Genomic DNA, 25,931 nt, shown 5'->3' with positions numbered 1-25,931 from the left:
TGAAGCCACACTGAAAATAGCCCTCTTCCTCCCCAACTGGCGTCGTTGATTTGTTCATCTCAATTTTTGTGCAGTGTTGAAAAATCAACAAATTGAGGCCTTTTGATCGTCCATTTAGGACAAATTTTGTGTTGTTTTTTTCATAATAACACTCTGAATCCAAAATCGAACTCTTAATTACAAGGTTTACAATAAAATGTCCAAAAACGCAGGGTCCTTTACATTTTGATCAAATAAAAAAACAGTAAATCTATGACCAAATTTTACAAAAAAAAAACATTCAATTTTAAAACACATTCATAATGCATATCCCACCAAAGCAATGAAAATTTCTACGATCCTCAATTAACGATTGAGATGACTCTAATACCAAATGAAGGGATAAAAGCCCTAAGGAGCAAAATAATTTAAAAGAAGAACCTTAACCTCAATTTAATTGTGAAATAAAAAATATCATTACGCTTCAAAAAATACAAAAAAATAAATTATTGTATGTCGTCAACTCTGTATCTGTCAATCACCAATTTTGAGATACCACCATTTGAAAACCTTCTTATTATTTGAGAATGAGATTTTGGTTAGTGGAAACCAAAATTGGAATGAGAAATTTAACAGAATTGAGGGAATAAGAGGTCTTTCTTTTTCTGGAAAACTCGCCAGTCTCTTTAATCTTACCTATTTCCCCGTTCTTCATCCTTAAAAGAGGTACGTTATTGAGAGAAACGGGATACGTGACAAAGCATCCAATAACTCGCATGTAATTCGATTAATTTAATTTAATTTTAATTTAATTAATCTAAATGATTATGTACCAAATATATTATGGGCGCGAGTGACTATTTAGTTTTTTTTCGTTTTCGAAATTGTTCTATATAGTGTAAAAATTTTATCGATTTGTTATATTAAAAAAAAAAATCCCTTAATTTAATCCAAATTTGTATCATATTTAAATCTAAAATTTTCCCATAACCTATAGTGAGTCATATCATATACACATTAAATTTTAACATTCAGTTTTAATATGAATCTACTTCACATTAAATTAATATTTGAATTTATTTAAATATTTTATTCTCTCATAAATTAATTTTAAATCATGTCTAGAATTAAATTTATATAATAAAGTCTAATTAAAATATAAACTTTGTATTATAGTGTATCACAATACATTATATTAATTTTCAAAGTAATTTTGAACATTTCAAATTACAATCAATATATATAAACCTCATTGCCCTTTATGAGCTAGGAATGAAACCTAAAATGGACCTACAGATCAAAAGTTACAACGATATGAACTTAATTAGCTAAACTCATTAACTAGTATTCGTTAACTGTGTGTACGCTCCACTAAAGACTCACAGTTGAACTCTTCTCACTGTAGATATATTTTTGTGTATATGGATATACGCCAATAACAGTAAGTTAGTAATTCACAAGTGTTCATAAAACCAGCTAGGTCAAATTATCGTTTTACCCCTGGATTACTTCTACTCCTTAAATACCAGTGTTTCCCTAATAAACAATATGTTTATGATCCAACCAATAAACATAAACTTATCTTGTGCCATATAGATATATTTTTGTGTCTATGGATATAGACCAATAGCAGTAAGTTAGTCCTTCACAAGTATTCATAAAACCAGCTAGGTCAAATTATCGTTTTACCCCCGAATTACTTCTAGTTCTTAAATACCAGTGTTTCTCTAATAAACAACATGTTTATGGTCCAACCAGTAAATGGAAATTTATCTCGAGCCATATAGAGGGTAGCGCCCTTTATTCAAGTTTTGGAGACACCATTTAAGGGAACACTTATCTATTTACCTTAAAGTCGGAAAGAAGTGAATTTCACCTTGTGTGATTATGTTTTTTAGTTCCTCATTTAGTCTTGTCCCTAAAATAATAAGCATATTGAGTTGACAATTTTGTCACTCTCACTCGTACAAATCAAAGGACAATCTTTTGCGAATATGAGTTCATAATACACTCAGAATTAAAACTAAGCTACTTATCTCATCCTAATGAAATAGAATCATAACTAGTTAATGCAGTTACATCTAGTGGTTACTATTACATGATTCGATCTTATGTAAACTCATTCCATAGGATACCCTTACTCTCATTTCACCTACACGAACGTGTTTGACTATTGTGTTTGTATCAAATACAAAGTGAGTCGTATCCATAGTGTTATCAAGATAATGTATCCAACATTGTCCCTATTCTATAGACTCTTTAAGTTGTATCTTGAACATTGATCCATATATTGTTCAAATTTCATCAAACAACATATGATGCTAGCTAGTTTATTAGATTTAGGTTATTAAAATAAGACTAATAATATATCAATAATGCTTTATTGAAATAATAATAATAATATTTTACTAATAACGATCAATAAATTGTATTTACTATCTACAAGTTTTATGACATAAAATACAATATAATGGACAATATGTAATTTTGGAAATCAAATATAATAATTATTTTGGAATAAATGTGAATACTTGTTTGGATTTTGAAATTTAATAAAGGTAAGTCCTCAATTTTTTTTTCAAAGGTGTTGTAATAAATGTTGGGTGGGGATTTGAAACCGGGACTTATTGTCCACATGAACATACACGTGCCAGTAAATAGGAATATATTGATGATGAGAAAAATTGATGTACAATAAGGTGGAAGAAGGTGTTTTTTAAAAAAGGAAAAAAAGATAGAAATTTGATGAAATGTCCGCTTAAAACATGCATAATATATGTGATACTACGTCGATATATCCACAATTTTTTTGACGATATTTCCACCACATTTCTCGATATCTCCATGTTCGTCAATTCTTCGACGGATAATATCTGTTAAACAATATATCCACGATGTTTCATGAAAAAGATCTTCATCCCATTATCTTCATCGGACAAGTCATTTTGGTGATATATTGCCATGTTTCAATCCTTGATCCTATACCTAACAAGTTGAATCCAAAATCGTAACATGTTTCACGACAATTTTTTTATTTGTTTTGATTCTTATTTTAAAAATTCAATTTTAGTTCCAAGCATTTTGAATATTTATTTTGATCTCCAAACTTTTAAACAGTTTATTTATTATTTATTTCTCATATAGGTGAAAGGTTCGAATCTCCCAACTTTAAATTATTGTACTAAACAAATTATTTTTATTTATTAATTTGAGTATGACTTCATGTATGTGTACCACAACATGTTTAATACAAACACGCTCTCGAACCAAGTAAAAAAACAAACGTTGAGTAAAATTACGGTAAAAACATTTTTTAGAAATCCCAAATTTCTAGAATTTTTTTATTTTTTATTCTTAATCAGCTACCTTAACTCTAACTCAAGTCTCAAGTTTTATGGTATTGATTATACATTCCTATAGCTTCAAATTTCAATATCATCAAACCTTTTTTCAATGTGTTGGTTTTTAACTTTCTACCTTTATTTCCAATCCAAACCTTTTATTTCTGAATAGATTGAATTTGAGAAAACAACAAGAAAAAGAAAAGAGAAAAGCTTGTATTTACTTTTAACCTTGTAAAAAAACCTATTAAATTCGGGCATCCTTTTATTTCAAAATAAGTAGAATTTTTAAAAATAATAGACTTAACAAAATATTTATAACCTATTCCAAATTCTATCAATGATAGTAATTGATATGCTGTAGTGATAGAAAATTATCATTAACAGAATCCAAAATTTTGCTATAACTTGTAAATATTTTAATTTATTTTACTATTATAAATGTCCTTCAAAATAATAGTAAACTTTATATTACATTGTAATTGTTTTGCCATTTCTTTCTCAAAATTTTGCTCTCACATCAACGTTTACATAAATATTTACGATTCTTTATAGAAATGACGATCAATTACAATTTAATCAAATCACAATCAAACTTTTATTGATTAATTATAACTTAAACTGATTTTTATCGATATCAATATTTTCACCACACTTCTATAAAATAGAAAATTCAATATTTCTATCCACACCGATATTTTGAGACTTGAGTAAAAATATTTAGAATAGAAAAGTAACATATCAGATACCAAAATCGTTATCAGTTTTGATACAAAATATACATTTTAAAAGTTAATGCACCAAAGTCTAACAATCTAATTAAAATTTCAATGATGAAAATAATATTTTGAAAGTTTTACAACCAAACTATAACAATTGATGAGTTCAATCCATGGTGACAATCTACTTAGAATTTAATGTCATATCGATTTTCTTGAGACAAAAATGTTATAAAGGCAAACATTGGTCAAAGTGTGTGTAAATTGGGTTGAACATTCACAAATATATAGATAGAAAAAAGAAATGAACTTGAAAGTTTGACTAAGATGATGAGTAAACCTAAAAACTATTACAAAAATTTTAGACTAATTGTAGAAAACAAACAAAACTTGGTTAGGATGTGTAATAAGGGAGCTATGAAAGTCTAGTTGTTTAGTATAATAATGATAGAAGAGAGATGGAATGAACCTTAGGTGGAGGGATAGTTTAGAGTTTATTTAAGAACCATTGTTACATACTTTGTTTAGTTAGGAGTGGGTGAAAAAGAGACATTGTTATTTATATGAATTTGAAATTGATTTTAGCATGAGAAGTAAAAGCGAAGAGATGGGTAATAAATTTGATACAACACATAGAAAATAGAAACGTTACGTATTACGTTGTGGAAGAAAGTAAAAAGGAAAACGTTAAGAGACCCGCCAACTATTTTCCCAACTTCACACACCCCTTTCTCTCTCGTTCGAGTAACTCCGCCTAGGGCATAGTTCAGCTTCCCAATTTCGGTTCTTCCACTATTATTCGCTTACGCCATACTTCAGCTTCCCTATTTCCAATTCACAGATGCCTCGTCGGAGGGACGACGACGACGACATTGACGCTGATGAGGAGGACTATGAGGATGACATGGAACAGCCTCTAGACGACGACGACGAAGAGGAGGAGGAAGATCGCTCCAGTAGGAAGCGGCGGAGATCGGATTTCATTGACGACGTTGCGGAGGAGGACGAGGATGAAGAGGAAGAAGAGGAGGAGGAGGAGGAGGAGGAGGCCTTTGGTGGCGCTGGTCGGAGGCGGCGTGCCAAGAGACCTAGCGGTTCTCAGTTTTTGGATATTGAGGCTGAGGTCGATAGCGACGATGACGAAGAGGATGATGAAGCTGAGGACGGTATGTTTCGCATAATTGACTTCGTGTTTTTTTTTTATAGGTTCAATTAGTTCAATTTTCATGTGCAATGGATTTTCGATAGATTAGAGTGCTCTAGGGTTTTCTTCTGCGATTTCTTTAGTATGTATTCAGTTTTTAGGTTAAAAATGGTGAGCAATCTAAGTTTTCTTTTTGGGTCCCTGAATCGGGTATTTCCTATGCTCATTCAGTCGATCAAATGAATGGAGAATTAGGATGGCTAGTTATAAATAAGACACCCGTACTGTAAATTAATTTCACGAAGACAGGAGGTATGAAATGTGCTGAACAAGGCAAAAAAATGGGAGATTTCAAGCTTTGCACTATCCATCCTTTCTGCCCACTATATGAACTCTACTTCAGATGATTGCTTTAGTGCATTAATCCCGAAAAGCTTATCATTGCTTTAGACCTATGCGGTACAAAGTAATTGTAATATGCTTTCCAGGTCCTTAGATTCATCAAACATTCACGAGCAACCAAAAGTTATAATGATATGTTCCCTACATCTTCTCTAGGAAGCATGTATTTGAAATAAAGGCACGGACTGATTAGTTTGTTCTCATCTACTTTCTTGCAAAGAATGCAACAAGTTATGCTTAGGAGGTAGGGTGCCATCTTAATTTTGTTATGTCAATTAAATCCAGTCATATAATTTACGAAAATGCATTCCCCCCTTTTGGACTTCTCAATCTCCAGCAAACATCGAGCAAAGTATTCTTCAAAGTCTCAAGACTGAATCTTTATGTGTTCTACTATTGCAAAACAGTTCTAGTAATAATAGTAATAGTGAATTGGAGAGCCAAAAGTTGACTACCGATAAAAATGGTATTAGAGTATTATGGGACATGAAGGCTGAAGGTTATGTTAGCAATTAGTTAGGGCAGTTTTGGGTACTTTGGTGATAAATAGAGTGGGAGAGGAAGAGAGTAATCTGTCTTTGATTCAGTTGGTTTAGGGCTTGAATGATCTTAAGCTAGGAAGGGTCTAAGTTCCTGAAATTACTTGGTTTGTCTTGTAAGTTCCTGTGGTCTTGTTTTGGTACCTATCAATTTGGTACCAGAGCTGTTCAATTTTGGGCCTTTGGCCATGTAGTTTTGTGCAAACCTGTATGAACGTATATGGGAGAGCATATGTGAAGAAATGGATTGATTAAAGATTAAATTGCGTGCAGAAATGGTATTAGTATATGGGAAACATTTATACCTGCATCAATATCATTCCAAAAAGGAGTTCTCCAATCATTACCAACACTAATGACCTCAAGATTTTGTATACGAGAAACTTTTTGAAATGCTCCTCTAAGATTTTTTTGAATCACCATATTGCCTCTAATTTGCAGTGCTATCATCTGCACCTTTCCCATAATGCTAGCCACCTGCTTATGCCACAGTGCGCGAGGTTTTTCAGAGAATCATTTGTGTCACTTAACTGAACGAGCTTCAATTTTACTCCTCAAGTTGCCGATTTCGATCCCCACATTCCCAGGGCTTGGAATGTTAATTTTCTACCTTCATCAGCTTCCAAGAAAAGCCCTTCATCTTCCTCTCAATTTGAAGAACTATCCTCTCCAATCCAACAAAACCAAACCAAGAGTATAGGCACCAAATAGCTTGCTAATTGATGCCTATAAAGAGACAATAAATCTTTCCCCTCCCAAACTTCCTCACCTGGGATCACACCGTACTTTAAATATGATACAATTTAGTCCCGAAGGATCTCATCACAATGATGTTTTAGTTTCTATTATGTAATGATTTTTTTTTTTTGTAGTCTATGCCAGTTTTTGGTCCGTAATCACTTTATAATCTACATATTTTCATAGTAGCGAATCGTTGAAACTTGGATTTTTTTTTGGAGGGAGGGGGGATATTATTGAAAGAGATGTAGACAAAATAAAATGGGGAGAGGGTGTTTGTCAAATGTTTCTATATGAAGCATTCTCAAATCAATATTAATTAACTTCTGGATATTTGGAAATCTACCTACTCGGAAAAGCAAATTTGGATTGGAGCTCGTTTTGTAGGTAGTTGAGGGTTTTCAACTTTTTTATGCCTTTGTATATTATTTCATTTTTCTTAATTGAATGATTTCTTTATAAAGAAAACAAAGAAAAAAAAGAGATTGTGAGCCAACTTTGTATTAGTTATCACAATTTCACCTGTCCCTAACCAATTTAATTTTATTTTCTTAAATAGCACAAAGAAATGAAAAATATTGTTTGCTAGTTGTTGCCCTTATGGCCTTGAATATATTTGTTTCTTGGGGCTCTCTTTCCTACTCCCGACTGGTAGTTAACAATGATGAACGATGGACTGGTAAATAGGAGGTTATTTTAATGCTGTAGTGTATTATTTTGTCAGTGGTTCTCTGGGTAATCTTATATGTCTTGTTCCCTCTTGAATCCATTATTCGTCTCACTAGTTTCTCCATTTATGTATGTGTCTATTCTAATCATTAGTTTCTTGATCATGCAGATTTCATAGTTGACAATGTAGCTGATATACCTGATGAAGATGATAATAGAAGGATGCATCGCCGCCCATTGCTACCACGAGAGGATGAACAAGAGGACGTTGAAGCACTTGAAAGAAGGATTCAAGCGAGATATGCAAGGTCAAATCATATGGAATATGACGAGGAGACGACAGAGGTCGAGCAGCAAGCCCTTTTACCTTCTGTAAGGGATCCAAAATTGTGGATGGTTAAATGCGCGGTATGATTTTACTGCTTAAAACTTTCATTTTTTGTAGTTTCTTTAGATTTTCCCTCTTGGAGTACCCATCTTAGAGAATTGATTTAATATGCTGACTCTCTCTCTCGTTAGATTGGCCGTGAGCGGGAGGCTGCTGTTTGTCTAATGCAAAAATGCATTGATAGGGGCCCTGAAATGCAAATAAGATCTGCAGTAGCCCTCGACCATTTGAAGAACTTTATATATATTGAAGCCGACAAAGAAGCCCATGTTAGAGAGGTATATTATGTGTTTTTTTATGTTATATATTGAATAAAGACCGAGTAAAATCTTGTAGGCACTGGATCAACTCTTAAATTTGTTTTGGTCACTAGTAAATCATTTTTCAGACTTATAATGATTGAATTCAATCCTGTACCTAGTTAATTAACTCTTTAAACTTGTTTTTGCTGTTGTTTTAGGCTTGTAAAGGTCTACGCAATATATATGCTCAGAAAATTACGCTTGTTCCAATTAAAGAGATGACTGACGTTCTCTCTGTTGAAAGCAAAGCAATTGATCTTTCTAGAGATACATGGGTTAGGATGAAGATTGGGACATATAAGGGGGATCTTGCCAAGGTAATTGTGGTACTTTCAATAGGTTAAGGTGTCTCACTCACTCACTGTCTCTTTGACGTATTAAGCTCTCTTTCCTTTAGGTGGTGGATGTTGATAATGTGCGGCAGAGGGTTACTGTGAAACTGATTCCACGGATAGACTTACAAGCTCTTGCTAATAAATTGGTAATCTTTTGAAGGACATTTTTTTTTAATTGTCTTTGGTATTTCATTATTATGTTATTAAACTTTGTGACCCCATCAAATGTTGTTAAGACTTATATTGGAAAGTTCTCGAAGCTTTATTTTTCTCTTTTTCATCTGGTTGCAATCCTTAATATGTAAATTTGGAAAAACATTTTGTAGATAGCTTTGCTTCATGTTTTCATGACTTTTAGTATATATGTAAATATGTGTATGTATAATATTACTTCCTTCTTTTAGATCATTGGCAGATCTATGAGTGAGAATGAATGTTGTTTTTGATACTGACTATTTCTTCTTCAGGAAGGGAGAGAAGTTGCTAAGAAGAAGGCATTTGTTCCTCCACCTCGTTTTATGAATATTGATGAAGCTAGGTAGCTCCATTGTTTCTCTGAATGTAATCTGGCCTCCATGTATTTGATGTAAATTGTTGTTCAAAGTCTACAGTAACTTACCCTTCTTCATATTCAGAGAATTACATATCCGCGTAGAGCGTAGACGCGATCCCATTACTGGAGAATACTTTGAGAATATTGGTGGCATGTTTTTCAAGGATGGTTTCTTGTATAAAACAGTGTCCATGAAGTCAATAAGTGCTCAAAATATAAAGCCGACTTTTGATGAACTTGAAAAATTTCGAAAGCCTGGAGAAAATGGAGATGGAGATATTGCTAGTTTGTCTACCTTGTTTGCAAACCGAAAGAAAGGGCACTTTATGAAGGGTGATGCTGTCATTGTTGTTAAGGGGGATCTCAAAAATTTGAAAGGATGGGTTGAGAAAGTAGAGGAAGAAAATGTTCACATCAGACCAGAAATGAAGGGCCTTCCGGTAAGAACTATCCAACTTACATGCTTTTTTCTTGTTTCGCTGTCTGAAGCTTCTCATCCTTTTACTCAAAGGGGAAGCTTATGTCTCATGCAATCTTTTCTTCTTTTTATTTATTTTTATTTTAGAAAACTCTTGCTGTGAATGAAAGAGAACTTTGCAAGTACTTTGAGCCTGGGAATCATGTAAAAGTTGTATCGGGCACTCAGGAGGGGGCAACTGGTATGGTTGTGAAGGTGGACCAGCACGTGCTTATTATACTATCTGATACAACCAAGGAACATGTGAGTTTATATTTTTGTGGAAGTACTATAAAATTATAGATCTTGCACATTTTTTTATTGTTGTCTTACTGATAGTCTGAAATATCCTAAATTTGTATCATCTTCAGATTCGGGTATTTGCTGATGATGTTGTTGAGAGTTCTGAGGTTACAACTGGTGTGACGAGAATTGGGGATTATGAACTGCATGATCTAGTGTTATTGGAGTAAGTAGTTTGTTAACATCGTTCTTTATTCTGAATTTTTAAATACAAGGATTGGATTTCATAGATTTTCAATCATTTTTGCAGTAATATGAGCTTTGGTGTAATTATTCGTGTAGAAACGGAGGCTTTTCAGGTGAGTATGCTTTGATTCATGCATGCCATTTGTCATTTTATTGTTGGGAAGCTCATGAGTATAATTTTGCACTAGGTTCTTAAGGGTACTCCTGATAGGCCTGAGGTTGATATTGTGAAATTGAGGGAAATAAAAAGCAAGATCGACAAGAAAATCAGTGTTCAAGATCGATTTAATAATACAATATCCTCCAAGGATGTAGTGAGGATTCTTGAAGGTCCTTGTAAGGTTAGATCTCTGTTTCATGTTGTCTGTTTCCTTTTAGGTGTCAACTTGTACTTACTTATTTTTAAATTCAAATTGTCTTTTTTGCTTCTACTATAGGGAAAACAAGGTCCTGTGGAGCACATATACAGAGGAATCCTGTTTATTTATGATCGCCATCACTTGGAACATGCAGGCTTTATATGTGCTAAATCACAATCTTGTGTTGTTGTGGGTGGATCCCGAACTAATGGAAATAGAAATGTAAGTTCTTGTTTTTATCAAATACCTGGTTTATACCAGAATGTTTTTTTCTGTTGACAGTTGTATCTTAATGGTTAGTTTCTGCTGCATCTTTCATGTTACAGGGTAATTCATACTCTAGGTTTGCCGGCATTGCGACCCCACCTCGTTTTCCTCAGTCTCCTAAGAGATTTTCCAGAGGAGGTCCCCCCAATGATAGTATGTGGTGGATCGGTTTCATATCCATGTCCTCTTGTGATGTTTTAGTGGTTTTGATCTGACAAAGGATTATTTTCTGATTTTTATTAAGTTGTTTACTTGTGATTCAGGTGGGGGAAGACATAGAGGTGGGAGAGGGCATCATGATGGGTTGGTTGGATCAACAGTAAAAGTTCGACAGGGACCTTATAAGGGTTACCGTGGGCGTGTTGTTGAAATAAAAGGCCAACTGGTTCGAGTGGAGCTTGAATCTCAAATGAAAGTTGTCACAGGCATGTTTAAAAGTTTTTGAGCGACACTTGAGTTTGTGTGATTTAGTGGCATTACTTGCATACAGTTTTTTAAGAATATCTGAGAAATGTTGAAGTCTCAAATGGATGTTAAACATGTGGTGTTAACTCTATAATGCTTGTTTTATTTGCAGTTGACCGCAATTTTATCTCGGATAATGTGGCCATTTCAACCCCCCATCGGTAAATATAAGATATAATACATAACTAATCTGCTTTTGTCTGTTTGTTATTTCAAGGTTCTAATGTTTGCTATGTACCAGTGATGCATCTAGATATGGTATGGGAAGTGAAACTCCAATGCATCCTTCTCGAACTCCCCTGCATCCGTACATGACACCAATGAGAGATATTGGAAGTTAGTTCTCTTTCCATGTTACCTTCTTGTTTTTATTCTAAATTTCTAATAGTACTATGAGAGTTATTCATATTTTATTATCTATTTTTGTAGCAACACCAATTCATGATGGCATGAGAACACCTATGCGAGATCGAGCTTGGAATCCCTATGCACCTATGAGTCCGTCAAGGTAAATTTCATGTGGACTAGTGCACTTGAGATATTAATTAAGATAATGTGAATAACATTTTCGAATGTAAGTGCTGTAGAGGCTCCATAAATTATTGTTATTTTACATATTTTCTATAATTTACTTTTCTGATATTGTCTTATAGTTAAAAACCGAGGAGCATTTAAATTCAAAGATGACAATTGACAAATTTAAATAGCTTTATGATAAGCTAGAAAATATTAATGCTATAGCAGATAGCTAATGAAGATTTATAGTTTTTAGTTTATTTTTTAGCCAGTATGGCATTGGAAATTAAGAGATAATTCTTGAATGTATATTTGTTACTTTGTTCTTTCTCTTCTTCTCTTGGCTAGTTCCCTTTTGGAAAATACTTTTATGTTAGATTCTTTGTATTCTGCATTTTCTTGTATCTTGATAGTATTTCTTAGGGATAAGCTCTTTTTAAGGTCAGAACCTGAAGTATGAAGATGGCAACACGGCAACACCTTATTGATGAAAAACATGACTTTGAAAATGGAAAACAGAATTTTAAGTACATTAATCACTGAAGTAGTGGGATTGAGATGTATGGAATTTTACTACAGTATTTTTTTAACGCTCCTTAAGTTGCATTGTTGAATTTTGGGTTAGGGAAGCTAGTATAAAGAAAAGTCGAACGAGATGTGGTTTGTCATCTTTCAGAAGGCAGGCTGTCATATTTGGTACATATTCACAATCAGTTGCTTCTGACAGTGACATGTCATATGGTGTGAGTGGTAGTGGTAGTAGTGCAATAGTGAAGTCCTGGACTGTACCTGGACTGCCCTGGAGGCAACTCTGTGTTGTATATTGCTCCTCTAGGAACCCATTTGATGAGAAGATTGGAGAACACCTTTGGCTGTGGGATAAATCTATCTCATATTATCAATAACTAAGCAACTTATTGATTTGAAATGCTGTATTTTTTGTTTTTCACCATATTTAAGCACCAGCTTATCGGTTGAAGTTCTCTTTTTGAAGTTTCTTTTGGCTATTGTCTTGGATGATTGATGCTGAGAATTCTGGTTTTGCTAAACTAGGGATAACTGGGAGGAAGGGAATCCTGCAACTTGGGGAGCGAGTCCACAGTACCAGGTTAGATCTTTATAATGACTTTCCAAATGCCACTAACTATTCTGGCTTGTTCACCACAGATTCATTAAATTGTTTTCTACTGTTCTCTCTTCAGCCAGGAAGTCCTCCTTCACGAACATACGAAGCTCCAACTCCTGGTTCTGGTTGGGCAAATACTCCTGGTGGCAGTTACAGTGATGCCGGTACCCCCCGTGATAGTGGTTCAGCCTATGGTTGGTGCATTTGTATTTAACTTTAACTTCTGAATTTTTCCTTACAATAAATACCATATCTTAGAAATACCTGTCTTTGTGTTCAGCAAATGCTCCGAGCCCATACTTGCCTTCAACCCCTGGTGGACAGCCCATGACACCAAATTCAGCCTCCTATCTTCCTGGCACTCCCGGCGGGCAACCAATGACACCAGGCACAGGTGGTCTGGATATGATGTCTCCTGTTATAGGTTTGTATTACTCTTTTCAGCATGATAAAATTTTCCCCAGATTTATTTTAAATAAGATGTTCTTCACAAAAGGATTCATGGAATTTCTGCTACAAATAGAGTTAGCAATAGCTTATTATTTATACAATTAAATTTGCCATTAATGTACTTCACAAATAGAGATTCTAGTTCTTTTAGAAAGATCTGGAATTAACTTTATTTCATAGGTACTGTGTATCAAACTAGGAAGTTCAATCTTTTGTAACGGGGTCATGTGGAAACGGAAATTTGGTTACACTTTCCATTGAGATCCCCATTTTTCTTAATTTTTTGCTTTACTAACGATTTTGAAAAATAAATTAAAATGGCAGGTGGTGATACCGAAGGGCCATGGTACATGCCAGACATATTAGTCAATTACCGTAGGTCGGGTGATGATCCCATCATGGGTGTAATTCGTGAGGTGCTTCCGGTACGTGTTTGCTAAAGCTTTTCCCACTATTTAATATTTATTTATTTATTTATTTTGAATTACATATTTGGAAACCCCCTGGTTAGTAAATTTCACACAAATTTTTGTGGTCAATGAGACCGTCCATCAAATCTCTCAAGTTGGGCAGGGTTCAGCGTTCTATTCTTTAACATCTATCTTTCTATAGTTGGTTTAGGGTATGTCATGAAAAAATAATGTTGAACTTTGGGTTGGTTTTGGGTTTGGTCAGGATGGCTCGTGTAGGATAGGGCTTGGGTCAAGTGGAAATGGTGAAACGGTAACAGCCCCTTCTAGTGAAGTAGAAGTGATTGTTCCTAGGAAGTCGGACAAGATCAAGATAATGGGTGGTGCATTGCGTGGTGCCACTGGCAAGTTGATTGGTGTAGACGGTACCGACGGAATTGTGAAGGTAGACGACACTCTTGATGTTAAGATTTTGGATTTAGTTATTCTTGCTAAACTTGCTCAACCATAATTTTCTCTCTAATAAATGAGAATCATATTGTATACTAACTAGTCTAGTGTAAGCTCTGCTTTTTTCCTTTTCTTTTTCCCTACAATTATAAATGAATTCCAGTTCATCCTTCATGTGCAACACAGTCTCTCCTGTTTTTTAGCTCCACCCATGTTTGTTTCTTCTGTTGCTTCTTCTTTATTCCTGCAAGGCTTCTTACATTTAAAGTTCTTGCAAAATGCCAACTCCATCATTCTTTTGTTTCTTTGTGAACAATTTACTTTTGTTATGTTTAGGTCTTTTTACGTATCAACAGATTTTGCTTTCGTTTCAGAATCTATACGGCTTCTTTTTGTCTATTTACTATTTATTCTAATATCTGTCTCGATAAACCCGTGATTGTATATTTTAGGACAAAGTTGTATTTTTCACCCTATACTTGAGTTTTATTTAGGTTTGGTTTCTGTATTTATAAAGGCTTAATTTTATTTCTTATATCTTCCATGTATCTTAGAATTTGTCCCTTGGGTTGATCTTAAAGGTTTTTATTAGCATTCTCTTTGGAAACTATAAAAATGTATACACATAATGCCCTTTTATTGAAAATATAAGGATTGAAATAGACAAATGAAAATCTAAAATGTAAAACATTTTAACATATCCGTTAAGTCGTGTATATCAAAGTTATTTTCGATTTGGGGTGGCAGCAATATTAAAGAGATTGGTGAATTTTCATTTTAAATTTTAAAAATCAGTTAATGTGTTAGTTGGATTAAATACTAAATTAATGTAATTTAAGTATATAGAAATGCAACTATTAGTTTTATTATTTTAATTCTTTCACATAAATAGTTAAAGTAACGATGTAACAAAACAAAAATATATTTATGATTCAGCAAAAGTCCACGAAGTTGATACATAATTTTTCAGATTTGTTGTGGAATATTGTATTCATCACTTTTCTTTCTTATTTTTATTATTTCTCCGTTTCTTCTTCTGTACTTTCTTTCTTCTACTTTTAAGTGGTTTTATTCTTCTATTTAAATTTTCTATTTCATTTTCATCCTTCTTGATAAAAAAAATTTAAATTATTTTATCTACTTAATATTCTCGAATATTAAGAAGATGAAGTATCATTTTGATAAGATTTAAATAATCGTTTACCATTGTCAACATAATCGTTTAAATTTGAATTTTTTCTTTTATCGTTTAAAAGGAACTACATGATCGTGTTGATATGATCTAAATGATTACTTATCATACTTACTAAGATCGTTTAACATGATCAACACGATCTTTTAGATTTAAAGTCATTTTTTCATTTAAAAAAAAACAATTTGATTGTGTGAATATGATTTAAACGACCACTTACCATAGTCAATGCGATTATTTAACATGGGTAATCATTCATTTAAATTGTAGTACACGATCATTCAGAAAAAGATTACTCACGTGCATGTGTGGGCCTGTGGACTTTTCCGATTTCGAAATTGTTCTATAAAGGTAGATATTTTATCGATTTGTTATATTTAAAAAAAACCTCAATAGTTAATTTATAATCTATTATAGTAAATATTTTATAGAATTTTATATAAATTGAATTTTAACTAATTTTGTGAATGTAAATTAGGATTAAATATAAAATTTATTACACTTAATTTAAATTATAAGAAATGATTTTAAATAGACATTGATAAATACCCATTAACGAATGTCTAACCCTTATGAGTAATAGAATCCAGTAGCTTTTGAGTATTTATAGTATTTATGAGTGACTTGTTATTACATATTTATTTGAAACCAATGTGATAAGAAAAATGAATGAATTAAATTTTAAAAATATAGTTGAAAGGTTAATATGGGAGAATATTATTATAATAAATTAGGAAAAATTGAGAGAAAAACTGATTTTTTTAAGAATTTTAGAAAAGAAAAAGAGAATTTAAAAGCAAAGTTTTATAATGAAAAGAAATGATTATTTGAGTTGATTGATAATTTGATTTAGGAAGGGACGTAGGATCCCGAATGAAGCCTTACACGGGTGTCATCCTTCATTGCTCTCTCTCATATAGGTTAATATGGAAAGAAAAAAAAGAAACTATAAGATGATTAAATAAATATTATTTTTGTGTACATAAACATGAAGTTGGCCATCGATAAACAAAGAAAAAGAAGCATAAATATTTGGAATTCAATTTGCAGTTGTAGCAAACGGAGACTAATGAAACCTATTTTCTTCAGATATATTTGTTTTATAAAACTATTTTATTATTATAAAATTCCTTTTCTTACCGCATTTCATTTTAGGTAACAAAGGGCTTCTATTTAAATGACAAAATTCATGCATATACATTTGATTTGATTTTAGTATATTAGAATAAAAATGAAATGAAATCTATATAATAATTATTTGGTATGTATTGTATATGTTGACTCCCATTAATTTGTTTTTTTAATGGAGGGCATTAGAAAAAGAAAGTTTGATTAAAAAAGTTGAGGTGTCATTAATTCTATTTGGCCACTCTCTTTACCCATCGAATCTCTCCCCCTACCTTTCATAAAACCACAGCACCCACCGGATTCTACCCCTCCTTAGATTACCATTTTACCCTTCTATTTATTCAGCCTTCAACAAAATCCCCAATTTCCCCCCCTTTTCCCTTTATAAATATATTAGGTCATTTCCCTCTTCCAATTGCCCCAGAATTTCTACTTCCACGAAATAATACAACACACCATCCTCATCATGCAAACACTTACCTCAAACCACCTTCCCCTTACCCGGAATATCCCTCACTTCCGCCTCAACTCCCCCCCGCCACTCTACCGCCTCAAATCTCCAATTTCAGCCATTGCGGCCCCGCCTCTGGTTAAGCATCGGAGAATGCACTCAATGCCCCCCGAAAAGATCGATGTCTTCAAGTCCTTGGAAGGTTGGGCCAATGACAATGTGCTGCCGCTGCTGAAGCCGGTGGATGACTGCTGGCAGCCCCAGGATTTCTTGCCTGATTCTACTCTGCCCTACGGGGAATTTGTGGAGGAAGTCAGGGCTCTGCGGGATCGGACGGCGGAGCTGCCGGATGAGTACTTTGTGGTGTTGGTTGGGGATATGATTACGGAGGATGCATTGCCCACTTATCAGACCATGATTAATACGCTGGATGGAGTTAAGGATGAGACTGGGGCTAGCCAGAGCCCCTGGGCTACCTGGACCCGGAATTGGACCGCAGAGGAGAACCGGCACGGCGACTTGCTCCGGACATACCTTTATTTATCCGGTCGAGTTGATATGACGATGATTGAACGGACTGTTCAGTATTTGATCGGCGCCGGCATGGTGAGACCAATTCCCCTTTAATTATTTCTAATTTAATTTAACGAAAATTATTTGATTTTTCAACACTTTTGAAAATTACATTTTATTTTGTCAAACACAGAATTCAATTTGATTTATACAGATTCACTCGTTAATTTTTTTTTTTAAAAAAATGATTGAATTTGATAAAGTTGATGATCTACTTATTTACTAATGAGAGTTCTTTTTTTAGAAAAAGAAATTAGAACAAACTTGTAATTAAAGTGCATTTATAACATGTAATTATTAGTTCATTTTAAGTCGGGTTGTTTTTTTTTTTAATATTTTATTAATGTTTACTTTTAATTACATTTAGGATGCGATGCTTTTTCCAAAATTTAATAGTTGAATAGTTAGGAAGGTGTTAATTAATTAAAATTTGTTTTGGAAGCAAAGAAGTAAACAAGGAGGAGATGAAAAACGAATTTGAATACACCAATCCTGGGAATAAGTTTTTTATTTAAAAAAGAAGAAACGATTGAATGAATAAAATTATATGGTAACAATGGAGATGGAAATGTGAATACGTGGGAGGTGGGCAGGATCCAGGAACGGAGAATAACCCATACCTAGGATTCGTTTACACCTCATTTCAAGAGCGAGCCACGTTCATTTCTCACGGCAACACCGCTCGCTTAGCCAAACACAACGGCGATCCAGTCCTTGCCCGCATCTGCGGCACCATCGCCTCCGACGAGAAGCGCCACGAGAACGCATATTCAAGAATCGTCCAGAAGCTTCTAGAGGTGGACCCCACAGGAGCCATGCTGGCAATAGCTGACATGATGCAGAAGAAGATCACCATGCCGGCTCACCTTATGTACGACGGGCAGGACCCGAGGCTATTCGACCACTTCTCTGCCGTGGCTCAGCGCCTTGGAATCTACACGGCTAATGACTACGCGGACATTCTGGAGGTACTGATCCAACGGTGGGGGTTGGAGAAGGTGGAGGATGGATTGACGGGGGAGGGGCGACGGGCTCAGGATTACGTGTGTGGGTTGGCGCCCAGGATTAGGAAGCTTCAGGAGCGAGCCGACGAGCGGGCTAAGAAGTTGAAGCCCCATGGGGTCAAGTTTAGCTGGATTTTTAATAAGGAAATTCCCATTCTCTCCTAGGTGGTTCTTCACTTGTTAGCTTTGTTTTTTGTTTTTGTTTTTCTTTTCCTTTCCTGTAAATTTAAATTTAGATTTAAATTTAAAATCTTAAACCCAAAAACTTCAAAAAATAAAAATAATTGAAATCTTGTTTAATTTAGTAGAATCTGCCTACAATCTTCGTCTTCCCAAGTAATCCTAAGGAATACAAGTTTATTTGCATAAATGAAGTAATGCTTTTACATAGATATATAGATATTGTTGTTATTATTTTGAGATTTGTTTTCTTATGTGGAACTAGAGAGAGACTGAATGTCAAATAAAATGTTGTTGTCCAAAACTATATGGAGTAGAGTAAATGTGAATTGTAAGATTTTATTTGCAATGTGACAGACTCTCATGATCATAACTCTTCATTAGGTAGTGGAAGGGATATTTTTGGCAATTCATACAAAACTTTTTAGCACATATATTTTCTTATATGTAATGATAAGCTATACATTATGTAACATACATTTTGTTACGTGTAAAGAAAAGTGTACCTTAACCTTAGGTGAAACTTAGTACATGGGGGTATCTCACACTTAACTAACTGACTTAATTAACTATCCTACTTAGGTAGGTTATTGTTAGAATAAATGATACGTGAGACACTACAACAATTTTTAGCAATTTCCACACTTTTTCATTCAATATATCATTTTGAATAATGAACATGTTTTTTTTTTCTTTAAATAATCAATTTGAAGAATAGATGACTATTCAAATATGTCTCCTATTCAAATTGTTTTTTTTTTCATAATAATTTCCCTCACACACATTTCATCCTTTTATAAACTTTATTTAACTTTGATTTAATTTTACAAAGTATAGTTCTCTCGATTTTACTAACAAAATATTATTTTCATGAGGAAGTTAATACGTTCTATCTTGAAACACAATTACTCAAAAAACTTAAGACACACAAGAATTAAAGTGAGTAAAATTGTCTTAAAGAGACAAAAATCCGAGAATTATTTGAGAAAATCGTACCTGATACGACCATCTGCATCGAAAAAAAAATATCAAAATTTAACAGAAAAGATATACCTCCAACTAAAATGTTGTATGATTCTCTATTGAACTAAAAAGTCTCAGCTGAAGCATATCCAACCTATAAATTCAGGAAAACAACATAACAATTAAATCATAAAACCCAAAGAACACATAAATTACTGCAAAAAAAAAATCAGCATAAGCAAAAATATTGATGACAGAAGGAATGACTACAAACAATGAACTATGCATGCTTTACTCTCACATGTGCAAGAAAGAATAATTGATGCCACACATAAAGTCAAAGAATTACAAGTTAATTAAATTTCTAAAACGACATGTCGTGGAGAAGATACAAGTGGTTGTTTTGACATGACATAGAGAAATCAACAACACTGGTGTGGTTAAGAATCACGAGTCAATTAATCTGAATCTGAATCACTAGCATTATAGTCTATCGCAATCAATGTTAGCTTATGAAATTAGCAAGATATGTTGAAAGAGGATGGATAAGATAAGGAAAAGACATTAACAAATAAGAGATTTATATTGTAACAATCAACCTGGATGTTTATCACTAACTTTCCAGACCGACGATCGACTTCTTGATGCTTTTGTCATCTGAATTCTTCCCCAAAATCAAAATACATCAAAATACACTTGACACCTTTAAAATTAGCTTGTTGTAAAATAGAGTAATACAAAAGAAACAGGAAAAAAAAAAAAGCAATGTCACAACCACATATTACTATACAAGTACAAACAATAGAAATAATGAAACTTTGGTTAAATACGTTCATATTGTGGGTAAAATCAAAGCATTTGAAGAGAAAGGAGAAGAAAATGGCAGTGGAAAGGAGGGGGGAGATTATCTGAGAAGTAGAATGGGGAAAAATCTGAAAAACACGCTTATACCATAATATAAGGCATTGTATATTCATATTTGAAAACACCAAAAAGTCCAGTCCTATAACAGTTCTCAAATGTACACTTCACAGTTCCACATTTGTTTCTATATTTTTTTTTATAGAATATGAAAGCTAACCTAAACAGTAAAATGTAAAGAGCAGGATAGAAAATGTGGAAGCTTTAAGAGCCCATTCAATAATATTTGCCTTTTTATTCTTCTGTTCTAAAAGACTCCTCCAGTTGACACTGATTTTTCTCTACTTTCGAATTAATTTCAACGATAAGATTTTTTAATAATATCTCATATAAGCAAGCTCAAAGCAAACACAAACAGTATTTATCAACTAAATTTCTAAAAAAAAAATAAAACAAACAAAATTGAGGAACATGACTAAGAAGTAAAGTAGAGGAAAAGTAGAATACTTTGGAGGTTACCGCAAGATTGGAATAACGGTGCTTCCATTACCACAACCCAACCTTCAAAACTTTACAATACTTCTTACAAGAAACCAGTTCACAGGGAATTCCTTCAACAAATACTGCCTTTCCTGAACCCCAAATATAAAATACTCAAATCACAACCAAACTAAGAGAAACAACAAAGTTAGGTTGCTATGAATACAAAAATGTTCAAATACTAAGGAATACATACCTATAATTATCAATAATCACTTCCCTCTATCCTTCAATCAAAGCAACTCAATAGCAACCATAAACAAAATATCAATAGAAAAATCAAAAGTACTAAAATTCACTTGGAAAATGCATAGACAAACAAAAAGACCCTACACACCATCAAAGTTTAAGATCTCACATTTCATTTTTCATTCTTTTTTCTCAAAGCTTCAGCCCATAGCCATGACATCTCCTTTGGCCTTGATTTCCTAATTCGAACGAACAAAAATCAATCAAAAATCAACCAAATGCTTCATTGAGGCATTTCATCAAACACATTGTAAGCTACCAAAATGTTTCATCACCAACCTACACAAATTCTTGAAAACAAAGAAAATAATTTTAAAGATTGCAAAGAAATCGGCACTAGCCATGACATCTCTTTTGGAAATGAGGATAAGATCTTACCGGCGAAACAATCCAATGAAATTGGGATAAACTGAAACTCACGAAACAATCCAATGGAGACAATGAAGAACTTCATAGAGAGAGAGAGAGAAAGAGATAAGGAAGAGAAGCTTACCGGCGGAGGGAAGGGGTGACGACCGACGCCCACGATTTGAAGCTTCGGGTTGATTGGAGAGGTTTGGAGAAGACGGGGGTGGTGGCGACGGGTTGGTGGTGGCGACGAGTTGGTGGAGAAGGTTTCGACGGATGGGCAGGAGGGGGGTGGTGGTGGCGACGGGACTTCAGACGGTCAAATTGGGAGAAAGCCGACGGGACTTCACGCGGATGGGAGGAAGAAATTGGGGGAAATTTTGGGGAAAGTTAGGACACGCGGATGGGAGGAAGAATTTGGGGAAAATTTTGAGGAATTTGGGTTTTTTTTTAAATATAAATATGCAAATTTAATTTTTTAAATATAAAATAATAAATTTTTTAACCCTAACATTCTATGACATTAAATAACTGTCGCAAAAAGTGTTTTCCGAAAAATTCCGTCTTCTCCCGCCAAAAACGCGAAATTTTATATTTTGTGACAGTTTTTTTTTCCATTCATTTTTTGAGATATATAACTGTCATAGTAGACAAGTTTTCTTCTAGTGAATGTAGAGGCTCTATATTTTCTGACTTCTTTGATGATGTAATCCATGTAACAATTTTAAGAAAATTTTATCAATATGTTTTTCATCTGTTGAATCTCATTTTCTATCGATTTTGTTGCTATGCCAAGTTATAGGATTCATGTTCAAAACGAGTTTTTATTATATTCATTTTGTTTTAGGTGTAGGATGATGTGAACTTGCGATGTCATCGAGTTGTACAAATTTAAAATATTGGTTTTGATTGATTTAGTGTTGGCAGTGTTAGAGTTTAAAAAACTTTATTAATATGTGAAGTTGTTCGAGCTTTGAACTCAACTTTCGTTTGGGTTCTTTCAAAAATAGTCTAAGAGGTTAGAAATTAGTTATGGTTAATTAATAACTAATGTTTAGAAGTTTTATCACGGTATAAAAGAAGAGCTTCTTGGCACTTATCTATCATTTTTTTTCATCTTGTAATTCTTTCCAAAGAAATGAATTGATAGCATTCAAAGTGGATGTATGTGCTTTTGTCGAACCACTCTAAGCCTTTATGTGTTGATCCCTTTTTTCTTTCTTTCTATTCTGTCAAATGTCTTTCACTCGAACTTGAACGTTGATTCTGGGAATTACAGGAGCTTGAACGAAAGGAAAAACAAAAGAAAATTTTGCATGAATAAAAGAGTGAAGAGAAGAGAAAATAAACTTTACCTTTGCATTTTTTGAGTCCCACCAAAGAGAGAGAAAAAGACGGCAAGTTGTCTTTCATAAATAAATGATGTATTGGAAAAAGGTAAATGAATAAATAAAATATTTTATTTTTTCTAATAAAGATTTTGTCAATTGGTATTAGAGCCAAGTTCTTGAATACCCTAGAGTTTTCTTTTCGTAAAAGTTCTACAATGGTTACAACAAAGTTTGAAATAGAAAGGTTGAATGAAGGAGTAGATTTTACTTTATGGACAAAAAGAATTCAAGCAATTTTGAGTTCTAAGAGGTATTAAAGGATATTCAAGATCCAAAGTAATTACCAGTAACAGTGATTGAAGTAGATAAGCAAAACATGGAGGAGACAACTTATGAAATCCTTATTCTCAACATCACAGATATAATGTGCTAAGGCAAGTAATCAATGAAGATACAACATATTAGATGTGGGAGAAACTAAAGGCTCTCTATGACAAGAAAGACTTACCAAGCAAACTCTATGTGAGGGAGACTTTTTTCTTTTAAAATGAATCAGTCCAAGACTCTTAATGAGAACTTTGATGAATTCAAGAAATTGACAAATGACTTCAATCAATTGAGAAATATACTTGAGATCGAAAGTGAGGCTACCATCTCAATAAATTCTTTACATGATGCTTACAAAGAAGTAAAATCAGCTTTGAAATATGGACGAGAATCAATTTCAGTAGATACTGTCATTACTGCCTTAAAAAGTAAAGAGTTAGAGCTTCAATTAGAGGTAAATAATGGTCGAGGTGCTAAGTCCCTTTTCTCCAAGGAGAAGAATCAGTCCAAGAAGAATCCTCTTAATAAAAACCACAAAAGTTACATAGATAAACCTATCTTGAAATCTTTTATCTGTCACAATGCAAACAAGGACATTTCAAGAAAAACTGTCCAGAAAGAGGAAGACGCTGTCTAGAGATGATAGTTGAAAATTTTTCGATATACTAAGATTTTATATTTTCTAACTTCTTTGATGATATTATGATCTATATAGTCGTTATAGTGAAAAAAATTTACTCTTAAATAAATTATAAATATATTATAGTGAGAGGATCTCATATTTGGGAAGAGTATACGTATAAAACTTAACTAAACACACAAATGCGAAAGTGAGAAAGATCTCAACCTATGGAGACCCTAGATTGAAATTATGGAGTAAACTTGAATGGGATATCACTCAAACAGAAAATCTCTCAAATAAAAGAAATAACACAAATAACAATACATAAACATCACTAAAAACTAAAGGGTAAATGTACAATCTTGAAGTCTAATTTATTGACAAAATAATTAAATTCAAAATTTAAAGATCAAAATGTACCATTTTAAAACTCTACATTGGAACTTTAACTCATATATGAACTATAGGAATAGAAAGTAAAAAAGTGTAATATTTTAAAAATTAAGATAAAAGTGGGATTTTGGCATCAGATATATACGTTGTAGGTTAAATCATTACTTACTTTTAGAGAACAGTTTTTCAAATAAATTCAATTGGCTCATTTTGTTTCAATTAACTTTCATCCATTTCATGAGAATTCAATACCACAGTTAAACTTGGGAATTAAAACAAACAACACAGACATTTCATTCTGGAAAATGAAGAATTCTTTTTTTATTATTAGTAATGGAAAACAATCACAATATGTATATTTAATTGTATATTGTTTATTTTTTTAAAAAAAGCTTTTATTTGTTGATGATTTGTTCAAAATGATTAAGTTTTGTGCTCATGAATGCTTTTGATGAGTGAGAGATGGTATTGGTGGCTGTGGCTGATCTTCTATGCTGCTTGGATCTCCTGCTTCATTTGTACTATGCAACGTCCTTTTCCCCCCAATCTTCTCACACCTTATGATTTCTTCATTAACATGGATGTCATCTTCAACTGATAGAACCACAGTTTGGCATGATCCATGAGGTCCCTCAACTATGGCTTCTTTGATCTTCCTGTGTTCGTCAATGTGGATGATTTCTGTTTCTTCCACGCTTTTCTCTTTTCTCTTTTTAACGAAACAGAAGAGTGCAGCTGCCATGAATCCAAGCAGGCAAAGCCCACCTAATGACACAAACACTATGATGATTACTGTCGGGTGGTGGTGAGGAGGAGGCGGTGGCGGCGGAAGCATTGGAGATGGCGGAGATATTGGCTTGTACGGTGGCGGAGGAGCGATTGGCTTGTGTGGTGGTGGAGGAGCAACTGGTTTTTTCGGTGGCGGTGGAGGAGCATTTGGTTTTTTCGGTGGTGGAGGCGCAATTGGCTTACGTGGTGGGGGAGGAGCCGTTGGCTTCTGAGGAGGCGGAGGAGGGCCAATTGGCTTGCGTGGGGGTGGGGGAGCAGTTGGCTTTTGAGGTGGCGGAGGAGGAGGCACAATTGGCTTGCGTGGAGGCGGGGGAGCAGTTGGCTTTTGAGGTGGCGGAGGAGGAGGCACAATTGGCTTGCGTGGAGGCGGGGGAGCAGTTGGCTTTTGAGGTGGCGGAGGAGGAGGCACAATTGGCTTGCGTGGAGGCGGGGGAGCAGTTGGCTTTTGAGGTGGCGGAGGAGGAGGCGCAATTGGCTTTCGTGGAGGCGGGGGAGCAGTTGGCCTTTGAGGAGGAGGAGGAGGCACAAGTGGCTTGCGTGGTGGCGGGGAGCAGTTGGCTTTTGAGGTGGGGGAGGCGCAATTGGCTTGCGTGGTGGTGGTGGTGGAGGCGTGACGGGTTTGTGAGGTGGCGGTGGGGGCGGTGGTGGTGGCGTACTTGGCTTAGGCGACGGGGGAGAAATTGGTTTGTGTGGTGGAAAGAGGGGAGGAGATGGTGGAGCAATTGGGTTGTGTGGTGGTGGCTGAAAAGGATGATAAGGTGGAAGAGGAAACCAAGGGTAATAGTATTCACTATTATTGATAGAAGCCATTGGGATTAATATCTCAAAACTCTTTTACCAAAGAAAGCACATGAAGAAGTTGGTAAAATATGGGATAAGTTT

At 34.2% G+C, this 25,931-nt stretch overlaps 3 protein-coding genes and 1 long non-coding RNA gene across 8 annotated transcripts; 2 read left to right on the top strand and 2 right to left on the bottom strand.

The window, feature by feature from the left end:
- The first annotated feature begins 4,880 nt into the window (after positions 1-4,880).
- On the top strand, positions 4,881-14,401 carry LOC101204562 (putative transcription elongation factor SPT5 homolog 1). The gene is made up of 22 exons (XM_011659007.2): positions 4,881-5,205; positions 7,701-7,939; positions 8,051-8,197; positions 8,380-8,538; positions 8,619-8,702; positions 9,024-9,094; positions 9,192-9,549; positions 9,675-9,830; positions 9,938-10,035; positions 10,120-10,168; positions 10,244-10,396; positions 10,493-10,636; positions 10,741-10,834; positions 10,945-11,106; positions 11,259-11,307; positions 11,388-11,482; positions 11,576-11,654; positions 12,716-12,770; positions 12,865-12,982; positions 13,069-13,212; positions 13,563-13,663; positions 13,914-14,401. Exons 1-22 carry the CDS (start codon positions 4,881-4,883, stop codon positions 14,157-14,159), a joined length of 3,126 nt encoding a protein of 1,041 aa, XP_011657309.1. The 3' UTR covers positions 14,160-14,401.
- A 2,415-nt stretch (positions 14,402-16,816) lies between these two features.
- LOC101204316 (stearoyl-[acyl-carrier-protein] 9-desaturase 6, chloroplastic) lies at positions 16,817-18,930 on the top strand. The gene is made up of 2 exons (XM_004148769.3): positions 16,817-17,475; positions 18,036-18,930. Exons 1-2 carry the CDS (start codon positions 16,885-16,887, stop codon positions 18,609-18,611), a joined length of 1,167 nt encoding a protein of 388 aa, XP_004148817.1. The 5' UTR covers positions 16,817-16,884; the 3' UTR covers positions 18,612-18,930.
- LOC116404659 lies at positions 18,579-22,020 on the bottom strand. 5 transcript variants are annotated; one of them, XR_004217658.1, is made up of 6 exons: positions 21,733-22,020; positions 21,187-21,418; positions 20,958-21,082; positions 20,189-20,292; positions 19,680-19,743; positions 18,579-18,664 (listed from the first exon to the last, which is right to left on the bottom strand). It is a non-coding gene; the product is annotated as an uncharacterized LOC116404659 (long non-coding RNA). The 5 variants fall into 5 exon arrangements; XR_004217659.1 differs by having other exon boundaries at positions 19,623-19,743; positions 20,189-20,253; XR_004217656.1 differs by having other exon boundaries at positions 20,189-20,253.
- A 2,422-nt stretch (positions 22,021-24,442) lies between these two features.
- LOC101207438 (basic salivary proline-rich protein 2) lies at positions 24,443-25,859 on the bottom strand. The gene is made up of 2 exons (XM_031887023.1): positions 25,841-25,859; positions 24,443-25,709 (listed from the first exon to the last, which is right to left on the bottom strand). The coding sequence occupies exons 1-2, from the start codon at positions 25,857-25,859 to the stop codon at positions 24,697-24,699; spliced, it is 1,032 nt and encodes a 343-aa protein (XP_031742883.1). The 3' UTR covers positions 24,443-24,696.
- Between the last annotated feature and the right edge of the window lie 72 nt (positions 25,860-25,931).

The sequence above is a fragment of the Cucumis sativus genome, chromosome 6, assembly GCF_000004075.3.
Source record: "Cucumis sativus cultivar 9930 chromosome 6, Cucumber_9930_V3, whole genome shotgun sequence".
Lineage (NCBI taxonomy): Eukaryota > Viridiplantae > Streptophyta > Magnoliopsida > Cucurbitales > Cucurbitaceae > Cucumis > Cucumis sativus.
The sequence above is the reverse complement of the archived record's forward strand: the minus strand, read 5'-3'. Positions and strand labels throughout refer to the sequence as shown.